The 10,870-nt window shown below is 43.9% G+C and overlaps 1 protein-coding gene across 3 annotated transcripts in view; it reads right to left on the bottom strand.

Moving 5' to 3' along the window:
- usp13 (ubiquitin specific peptidase 13) overlaps positions 1–10,870 on the bottom strand; it is a 33,613-nt gene that overhangs the window by 2,560 nt on the left and 20,183 nt on the right. For 2 of the 3 annotated variants that reach the window (XM_085266024.1, XM_085266022.1), the window contains exons 16-20: positions 9,456–9,479; positions 8,909–9,052; positions 2,922–3,091; positions 638–830; positions 209–293 (exon numbers count right to left, since the gene is read on the bottom strand). In XM_085266024.1, coding sequence (XP_085122150.1) covers positions 209–293; positions 638–830; positions 2,922–3,091; positions 8,909–9,052; positions 9,456–9,479 — 616 coding nt within the window. The remainder of the gene's footprint in view (positions 1–208; positions 294–637; positions 831–2,921; positions 3,092–8,908; positions 9,053–9,455; positions 9,480–10,870) is intronic. The other variant, XM_085266023.1, reaches the window with a different exon arrangement.

The raw sequence follows: 10,870 nt of genomic DNA, 5'->3' as shown, positions 1-10,870 counted from the left end.
TTAATGGGTTCATTATTCTTTTTCTACTCAGTGTAAAGAGGAAACAGGCTCAGTTATGATCCAGCAGCACGCAGCCAGACTGGTGAACTATCGTAGAACTAAAAACAATAATAAATCTGTACACAGTTAATGCAACGAGATGAGACATCAGAGATGTTTCTGTGACAGGTCGTCAGCTCTGTAACATGAAACACTGCGTGCCGCTCACCGTCCCTCCTTTTTGATGTGACAAACATAATGTCCAGACATCGTGGACGCTCCCATGTGACTGATGAAGGCGAAGAGCTCATATCCTTAGAAAAAGAAGAAGAACAAAGTCAGTGAGTGACAAACTAACGCATATTTACAGAAAAACAATTAAAGTGATAATTATCTAATAAAGTGCTCATTTTCAGTTTTAACTTAAAAACAGGTGATGTATTTAGCACGTGGGGATAAAATGAAGGAATTTAAATTGTTTTTTGATGCTGCTACACCTTGAAATCCAGTGCCCAGCAGCACGTGGGTACAGCACGCGTCATAATCAGACCTGACTGGGGCTAAAATGGCCCGTGGACGCTCACAATGTCGAGATTAAATTCAAGGGCAGAGAAGCAGTATGTTTCTGTCGGAGCGGCGGTCGTGCAGAGTCACTCACGTCCCGGTCCGTCTTTGACTCTGGGGCCCGACGCGTCTCCGTCTGGGGACAGCGTGGAGTCGCTGTGCGAGTTGGCGTTGGAGAAGGCGTTGTCATTGGGCTCTGTGTCAGCCATGTCTGAAAGGGCATCACTCTCCTCCTCCTCCTCCGGGTGGGTGAAGATCCAGTCGAGAGCTCGTTCAAGATTATTGTTCTGTAAAATGCCAAAAGCGGCGCAAACACGGTCAGCTCGCTGACATTCAGAACTAAAAAGGCCGTAATATCCCAGGAATGCTAAGAACCATAGGGAATCTCTTCTTCTCATGCAGATGTGAACATGCTCACCAGGTAATGGACCGGTTCTTATACAAAGGGCTTTTCTTAACCTCCTAAGACCCGAACTCTTCCACGACATGCATTTTTATTTCTCTTTGATATTTGGTCACATTGGGGCCCAATGAATGTAAAAACAAAGAATTACCAGATTTTGTTTTTTTACATTATTTGAGTTTTTATGAAAAATAGGAGCCACACATGAGGATATTTGTTTAAAATTCTGATAGAACAGTAGCAGTATAATGTCCTCGTGAGTGGATTTCAGGCCTTTGTAGAGCAAAATGGAGTATTTTGGTCTAAATAACCCAAAATGTGATGTCTTCATATGTGGACGCCAGGTCCTAGGAGGTTAAAGCACTTTTATCTCATTCACACACATTCATACAAGCAGCTTTTTTCTAACATTCACACTCCAGTGAATGCACTGGGAGCAATTCGGGGTTCAGCATCTTGTCCAGGCTGCAGCAGCCAGGGATCAAACTACAAACTTTCCAATTAGTGGATGACCTGCTCTACATCCTTAACCACACCCACAAATATTTCTGCTTTTCCTGGAAAAATTATTTCCTGAAATGCTCAAATCAACAGTGACAGTAGAAGCAGTACTCGTGGGAATAAAACCAGAGCTGATGATTGAATTTTGGGGGGATTTATTTTCCCCCACAGCTCCAGTGCATCTTGGATAAACTCCTCATAAAAAGCAGTCTCACTTTTAGGAACGTGTTAAATGAACAATTATTTACTAGAAAGGTGAACGCAAACATCTGCCTGTGCTCATTATTCCACAGAGGATGTTTGCGTTCGGTCCAAAATAGAGGTGTGATGCCTGGGGAATGTCAGCGTGAGGAGCATGTCGGGATGATGAGGAGTTAAGCTGCCTGATGTTGCCGGGCGGGTCACTGCGCTTGAAGAGCAACTCTCTTTTTCTTCCTAATTTTGTGCTAATAATGAACCAAGACTTGAGACCGCTTCTCTGTTTCACACCTCCATCCCTCAGGACCAACGTGAGCTTTTTTCCACTTCAACAACACGGAGGCAGGCAGCGAGTTGGGCTCACTGATGATGAGAAGCCTGGTGTGTCTATTTGTGCGTCTGACTAACAGTCTGCTGGGCTATTTTTGCTGAGGGCGCACTTTGAAAGATGAGAATCAGAGGCCATTTCAAAACAACACTGATAGATTTACTGCAACTGTATCACGCTTGACTCATTGAAAAAATAAATCAACACTATGAATGCATTCAAAGTGAATCTTATGTGATGATACAGCGAGTTAAAGTGTCAGTGAGCCGTGAGCTGTTCCTAAACCTGACAGGCTGCTGGGATTACAGCTAAATGCAGACATTTCTAATCCCTCTGACATGTACGACCAATCACATCTGCACTTTGCCCTCTGTTTAAAATCACCACGCCGCCTTACACCAACTTCACCTCCTGACACATTGTTCCATTTGCTCAGTGTTTCTTCGAGGTTTACAGGCCGTATTTTCCTGATTGTTACCCGTTTTAATGACTCAATGAATGACTAATTGTCAGAGTTTCTTTCCTCTTGCGTTTCAAACTAACAACATTTATGGTGCCTGGAGGTCAGAGCTGTGTTTTTGTCCCCAACCCATCAGAGACAGCGAAGCGCGTGGGTGGTTCTTTGTCGTCCGGATTTCCGTCCTCAGCTCTGATTTATTTCTATATAAATATGTAAAGTATTGCATGTTAAACAGGCTGAGATACAGGCACCACCTTATCGGCTCAGACAGGCTGACCATCGCTGTCCACACAGGCCGTCGGGTCCCCCTCGTGTTTAAAACAAATCCCTGCTCTCACGAACTGCAGCAGAAGACCTTTTCAGTCACACAAAATGGTATTTGTAAGACATCCTGGATAATTACCAAAATAATTATCTGATGTATTTTAAACATTTTTTGTGCTAGTGGCTAGAAAGACTCCAGTGGACATAGTGGGCAGAAGACTGACCGTGGCTTTCAGCGCGTGGATGCTGTGAGTGCGGGGAAAGCCCATTGAGGTAAGGATGGCAATGCTCTCCTCGGGGGGCGAGTTGCCCAGCAGGGCGGCGCCCGTGGGGCTGTCACCGGCGGAGGGGCCGGGATCAATCATGGAGGGCAGAGTGAGCGGCTCTGCAAAGTCTGCGAGGAAAAAGAGACAAAGGAAAAAATAATGATGCAGCACATTCCCATTTATGTTTAACCTAATTACTGTGCGCTTCTGCTTTGGAGGTCAAAGGTCGCATTTTCTAGAGACAACGCTAATTCAAACTGTAAAGCGATTAAAGCTGATCACAGACGTCCGACTGGTGTGTGACTAACTGGCACTAAGAATATTTCAAACACAGAAACAGCAAACGGTCACGTTAGGAGGGCGTGTGGGAGGCATCCCGATGCTCTGTAGTGGAAACGACACACACAAATGCACCCTGTGGATTGTTTGTCACAGTCAGGTTTGCTTGGGGGGGTCTGCACACCACGAGTGTTGATCTGTTGAGGTGCTTACGCCTCTCCAAACAGATGTACAGGCTGGCAACGAACACCAGGAAACACCTGGACCCTACGCTGAGGGACTCCAGCTCTGTGGGGCTGGCAGGGATGGTCCAAACACAACACCCTTCATGACGAGTCTCCATGTAATTCAGTGAGTATGAAAATGATGTGAATCATATGCTACAACCTTCAGTTTCACCAAATCTAAACTAAAGTGAAGACCAATGGGAGATCTGAAACCAGACTGCAGTGCACACCACCATCAAACAACATGAGGGGAAAGAAAGTGTGCGACTCCCTTTCAGAGACTTTTAGAGTCACTTGAGCTGTTCTGGCAGAGCGTGGCCGCTCACCTCACAGACACACTTCACTTTTCTTTGTCTCGGGTTTCAAATAAGGTAAATTCATACCTCTGACTGTAGACCTGTAATGTTCTTCTTTCTCAATTCAGACTAAACTAAACTAGTTGGCACAAAAAGCCTCAGAAACACCATCTATGCACTATCTGGACAGCATATACTTAACCTCCAATACCATTGCTAGAAATATCAGGCCATTTCCTGAAAGAGAGGTCTTCTTTGACTTGCATGTAAATCAGGTCTCTATCACTACTTTCCTTTAGCTGAAGTACTGAGAAAATGAGGCACCTATCTATCTATCTATCTATCTATCTGCACGATAGAGACAAAAGTTATTGGTCATCCATCAAGCCAACCATCTGTACTTTTGCTCATCCAATCAGGCTGGTGTATTTCCAAGGCAGGCTCCCAGAAATATTAGGCCACACCTTGTAATCTTTGAATCTAGTGTTTTCAGTTCCACAGGTGTATGAACTCAAGCACCTGGCCATGCGAACCTTTGTGAAAGAATGGACTGTTCTAAAGAGAAGATCTCACTGAATTTGAGCGTGATGCTGTAACAGAACGCCAACGACTCGACAAGTCACCTACTAGATAATCCACGATAACCTTGTAAGTGGTATTACTGCAAAGTGGAAGCATTGAAGAACCACTCAGCCAGGAAGTGGGTGACCATGTAAAGTTACAGAGTCACTGAGTGCAGAGTGCAAAATGGTCAATGGTAACTTTATTGTCCCTGATGGGAAATTGCCACCAATGCTTTGCTGACGCAGTAACTGCGAGCTTCAAAGCTCCTGTGAGTGTAACATGTGGCTTGTCCAGTATTTCTGTTCATTTAGTGTATTCTGAACTAGATTTCTGTCCTTATTATCAGGATGTAAATGTGAAAAAAAATGCTGCAGCACGAGTACTAGCAGGAACTAGGCTGATCATATTTCTCCAGTACCAGCTTCTCTTTGTAAAATGCAGAACTGAATATTTTTTAAACAGAAAAAAGCTCAATCATATCTGAAAAGGTCTTATGTTTGCTATTGGCACTTCCCTCCCTTAGTGCAAATATGCTTGTTGTTTTGTAAAGGAATCAAAGGTAGAATACTGCAGGTATTACAGGTACTGCACTGCAGTGGTTTGTATCATATCTATCTAATAGACTCCAGTTTGTTCATGTAAATGGAGAGTCCTCTTCACACACTGAGGTTAATTATGGAGTTCCACAGGGTTCAGTGCTAGGACCAATTCTGTTTACATTATACATGCTTCCCTTAGGCAGCATCATTAGAAGACATAGCATACATTTACACTGCTATGCTGATGACACCCAGCTCTATCTGTCCATGAAGCCAGATAACACACACCAATGAGTTAAACTGCAGGAATGTCTTAAAGACATAAAGACCTGGATGGCCGCTAACTTTCTGCTTCTTAATTCAGATCAAACTGAGGTTATTGTACTCGGCCCTGAAAATCCTAGAAATATGGTATCTAAGCAGATTCTTACTCTGGATGGCATTACCTTGGCCTCCAGTAACACTGTGAGGAACCTTGGAGTCATTTTTGACCAGGACATGTCCTTCAACGCACATATTAAACAAATATGTAAGACTGCTTTCTTCCATTTGCGCAACATCTCTAAAGTTAGAAATATCCTGTCTCAGAGTGACGCTGAAAAACTAGTTCATGCATTTATTACTTCCAGGCTGGACGACTGTAATTCATTATTATCAGGAAGTCCTAAAAACTCCCTGAAAAGCCTTCAGCTGATCCAAAATGCTGCAGCAAGAGTCCTGACAGGGACTAGAAAGAGAGAGCAGGTTTCTCCTGTATTGGCTTCCTGTTAAATCCAGAATTCAAAGTCCTGCTCCTCACATACAAGGTCTTAAATAATCAGGCCCCATCTTATCTTAATGACCTTGTAGTACCATATCACCCTATTAGAGCACTTCGTTCTCACACTGCAGGCCTACTTGTTGTTCCAGAGTATTTAAAAGTAGAATGGGAGGCAGAGCCTTCAGTTTTCAGGCCCCTCTTCTGTGGAACCAGCTTCCAGTTTGGATTCAGGAGACAGACACTATCTCTACTTTCAAGATTAGGCTTCAAACTTTCCTTTTTGCTAAAGCATATAGTTAGGGCTGGACCAGGTGACCCTGAATCCTCCCTTAGTTATGCTGCAATAGACGTAGGCTGCCGGGGATTCCCATGATGCATTGAATCATATCTGCTATTAATCTCTGTCTCTCTTCCACAGCATGTCTTTATCCTGTCTTCCTTCTCTCACCCCAACCAATCACAGCAGATGGCCCCGCCCCTCCCTGAGCCTGGTTCTGCTGGAGGTTTCTTCCTGTTAAAAGGGAGTTTTTCCTTCCCACTGTCGCCAAAAATGCTTGTTCATAGGGGGTCATGTGATTGTTGGGTTTTCTCTGAATCCATTATTATACGATCTACTGTACAATATAAAGCACCTTGAGGCGACTGTTGTTGTGATCTGGCGCTGTATAAATAAAATTGAATTGAATTGAATGTTATGCAGAGATTTCTGGCCTGTTCCCAGTCAGCTCCCAGTTTGGATGTGGGAAACAGACTCCCCTCTCTGCCTTTAAGATGAGGATTAGAAACTCTTTAAGCCTGAATCTTATTTATGCTGTCTGGGTCTGTCCCTGAAAACCTCCCATCTACTCTATTTCAGCCTCCACAAGCTTATATGCCACTGTTGCATATCATTAACTCTTTGTCTTAGTTAGCGTTTGTCCCTCGCTGTCCTCGCCGTCCCTTCCTGCAGGTATCTCTGGCTTCAGAGCTGCTTGTTTACCATCTGCTTTTACTGGCTCCACCAGCCAGCCCAGTGTTTACTGTCATACTATTATTGTTTGTCGTCTGTTGTCTCTCCATGCTCATCATTTCCCTTTTTACCCTCGGTGCCTCAGCTGAATGCAGCAGATGGTTGCCTCTCCCTGAGCCTGGCCCTGCCAGAGGTTTCTCTGCTAAAAGGGAGTTTTATTCCTCCCTGCACCGTCATCAAACGCTTACCCGAATATTTGAGCTTCTGTCTGTGATACAGTAAAGCGCTAACCACCATTTCAACTTGTAGCTATTTTAAACGCATTAAAATGAACTATATGCCAATCAGATTTTTTAAAAGAGAAATCAAAGGAATATTACTTTTATATCTGGTGAACGTTTTACATATGCTGAACAGTGAAACTGAGCATGGAATGGAAATACTCATTTTTAAGTACAACACACTTCTCTTACTTTTAGTTGAATTTGCTGAAGGTGCACAATGACCGCTGAGGAACAAGGACACTCCCAATAGAACGACTTACTGTTGGCCATAAACACAGCCTTCATTACTCTGCTTGCCATAAATTAAATTGCGCACCACTTATCTCCCCCTATCATCTCTGTCTCGTTCTCCTTGTTTTGCGTCCTTCTGCTCGCCTCCTATACAGATGTGTTTATACCACAGAAAGACGCCGCTCTGTCAGGCTGCCGAACAGAAGAGCAGATGTTTGCATGTGAAGTCTTAAACTACGGCCGTGTCACATTGTCTTTAAAGCCCTCGTGCTGTTTATATTCACTGCGGCGTCTAAAGTGATTAGGTGAACAGCGGTTTAGTTGTCAAACCAAAATAAGCTGAAAGAACCTCCGTGCAGGATCGGACCCTTTAGCTGATGTCACTGAGCCTGAATGCAGCCCGTTTTGTAGATCCATCAAGCCCATTTAAAAACTCCTCTGGAGAGGCCCTTTACAGCCAACCAGGGAAATAAAAACGTGAGTCTGCACCTCAGGGGAACATCTCAGCACAAAGACACAAAGTCAGTCCAGACAAAGTTTCTGGAGACGATCGTGCACGCAGGTGAGCACAGATAAGCACCTGCAGCACACAAAAGAACACAGTGCATGCAATGGAAGAACATGAGATGTGATGCGTCTCTCACTTTCAATTACCTCTGTGTTTAAAAAGGTCCCCAACAAATAAACGTACCTGTCTGTGTAATGCATTCTGTCAGCACCACAGTGGGGGAAATGCCTTTGGCTGATATGTGGATAAAAACATGCAACACAGACATCTTATGTAATCTGACCAACATCTAAACTTTGTCTGTTTTCACTGCAGCTCTTCTATTACTTGTCTCTAGTATTTCTACCTTTGTCTGGATTACAGTTACTCCTTGAATCCTCAGCACTCTCCCCACACTCATTTCGTATCACCACCATGCTGTCTTGAAGCCTCGCTGTGAATGTTTGCAGGTTTAAAACACTAGTTGCACTTTGACACACTATAACGAGAAGGCCCGGCTCACAGTCGCTGCTTTAATTTATCCCAGAGCTGTTCTGTCAGGTTGAAGCCAGGACTCTGTGCAGGCCAGTCGTGTTCTTCAACCTAACATGTGTTCATCCTCGTCTTTATGGACCTTTCTTTGTGCACTGGTGTGCAGTCATGTTGGAACAGGAAGAGGCCGTTCCCAAACTGTTCCCACAAATTCAGGAGCATGAAGTTGTCCAAAACATCTTGGCATGTCGAAGCATTAAGAATTTCCTCCTCCACCAAACTTTACACTCGGCACAGAGGAGTTCTCTTTCCACTTCAGTTGCTGTTGTTCCCAACTGCAACCACTTTGTTATAACGCCACTAACAGTTGACTGTGGAATATTTAGTAAGAAGGAAATTTAACGAGTGGACTGCACAGGTGGTGTCCTATCACAGCGCCGCGCTGAAATTCACCGAGCTCCTGCAAGCGACCTGTTCGTGGCACAGTTGTTTGTAGAAGCAGTCTGCAGCAGCTGACTTTACACACCTGCAGCCACAGAAGTGACTGAAACACCTGAACTGAATGATTTGGGTGGGTGCGTGCTTCTGGTGATATAAAGTGTACATCGTGGAAAAAATGCATTTGTATTGTTTTTATTTAGTATTTTATGTGTGAAAAAAAGCAAATAAGTCCCAACATGTAATTTGATACCAGCACTAACATGTTTATAGCCCTGAACTGAGAAAAATGTTTGTACAGAACTTCTGACTGTAGAGGTCATGTGACATGTTTAATTTCACACTCCACCACGACATCATCCTCCATCCTCGGTGCATTGTGCCGTGATGCTGGCTCACCTGGCTCTTCCATATGGGCTATGATCCAGTTGAAGGCCATCTCAGGGCCCATGTTCCCCGTGTAGTACACCGCCTTCCTGCAGGCCTCCAGCGGAAAGCCCATCTCCGCCAGCTGCATTACTGCAGCCTCGTCTATTTCTGGAGCTGGGGACACAACAAAGCAGCATCAATAACTAAAACATGCAGTTGCTGATTCAACAGTAGCAGTGGCTTGAGTCTAAACAGCCAAACAGATTTGTGGCGACTCCCTCTGTGGGACTCATTAAACAAAGAGAGCAGAGGAGCGTCGGGCCTGCAGAGGCATCTTTGTTGAGGGATGATTTATCAAGGAGAGAAATGAGTCTGGCTAAAGCAAGCAGAGCTGCACAGCAAAGCCAAGTTTGTCACAAAGTCGAGAGCAGCTGCAGCACCTGCTCAGGTAGGTCAGAGGTTTAGCTCGCTAGCATTCATCACCACTCGAAATACATTTTCTATGGTTATAACTTATAGAAATGTTGCATGTTTATTCAGTTTGGCACACAGCTGTGCAGAGAAATTAAATACTTACAGTCCAAGGAGCTCATGGAGTTATCTGAAAGAGGAGGAGGACACGGCACAGTCAAGCATCACCATCGCTGGCTCTGTATTTACTGTTGATTCTGTTTTGGAATCATTTCACTCTTTGAGAATAATAAAAGATTTGCAGACATTTGTACAGATAGCATCTATAATCGGCCAAGACAATATCCTGGAAAATCTGAGCTGCCGGCACGTTATTAATATTCACAAACAAAGGTACAGTTCATCAAACAAATCCATTGTAACACAGGGAATCCAGATGTTTTCGAGTACCCGTGGCGGGTCCTGGGCACAGTTGGTATTTCTGTCTTTTAAATTTTCTTTTTACCTTTCTCATAAAAGGATCATTTAGCTGCAGAACATCAAGGGGAGAAGCAAATGTCCCCTCCCACACCCCTCATGAGTCACAGAAACACTGCCCAACTGTGTTATTTTGGACCGTGAAATGTTGTCAGTGTCCTACAAACACATTTTATTTTACACAGATATGAAAACATCGGGTGAACGAAGAAAAAAAATAATGCAGAAACACGGCCTGAGAGCGGCACAGGCTTTTGTTCATTTTCCTTTGTTTTCCCCTCATGGCCTCAGTTACAGCCCCTCGGACGGCTGCTGGGTTTTATCCAGTTTGCTATATTAACTGAAAGGAAATACTGACCCAGTGAATGCAGCTGGAGTAGCCATCTTCCATGGTTTCTTTTAAATCGCAGGTTTGCTTTAATAGGTTTAAATGGATAATGTGAGTAACCAAAACAGGGAAGGAACAAAGCTGAACCAGTTTCAATACATCGTGTGCAGTTTGTGATTGTTAATTTTGTATTTTTTAACCAAAAGAAAAGTGGAAGCAAAAGAAAACAATTCACTTTCCATTTTCTGAATGGCCTGGAATAATTGAGTGAATAGAAACAGACCAATGAGAAATAATGTGCTTCAAGCAGCGTACAGGAAAACACATTTGTGTGCTGCTATGAAATCAATAAGAATCACTGAAGCCTTTTGGAGATAGAAGTGCGACCAACGATGAATCACTGCGAATTCCAGCAGGGGAGGAACGGGCCAGCGGTTCATTTACAACCAGCAAAACTCATCATATGAATGTGAAATAAATAAATCTGAAAGGCCATTGAATGCAGCGTGTTGTCTCCTCTGACCTGTTTTCATTTCACAGCTTTAGCTGCACGATTTACAGAGGCAACGCTGTTGTTAACCTCCTGAAATAGAAGCTCAGAGCGACGTGCAGATTTGCTGCAAATAAAAGCATGTGTGTGTCTGTGGCCCTCAAAGATATCTGTACAGGACGCCAAGCCGTAACAGGGTCTAAGCAAACCAAAACAATGATGCTCTAATGTGCAGATACTCCACTCAGATTGTTTGACACCGACAGTACAGCACACCATGTTCAGT

This window comes from Mchenga conophoros, linkage group LG23 (genome assembly GCF_057382185.1).
Source record: "Mchenga conophoros isolate Kocher_MC1m ecotype Shallow Benthic linkage group LG23, M_conophoros_male_GT1.1, whole genome shotgun sequence".
NCBI classification, from domain to species: Eukaryota; Metazoa; Chordata; class Actinopteri; order Cichliformes; family Cichlidae; genus Mchenga; species Mchenga conophoros.
The sequence above is the reverse complement of the archived record's forward strand: the minus strand, read 5'-3'. Positions and strand labels throughout refer to the sequence as shown.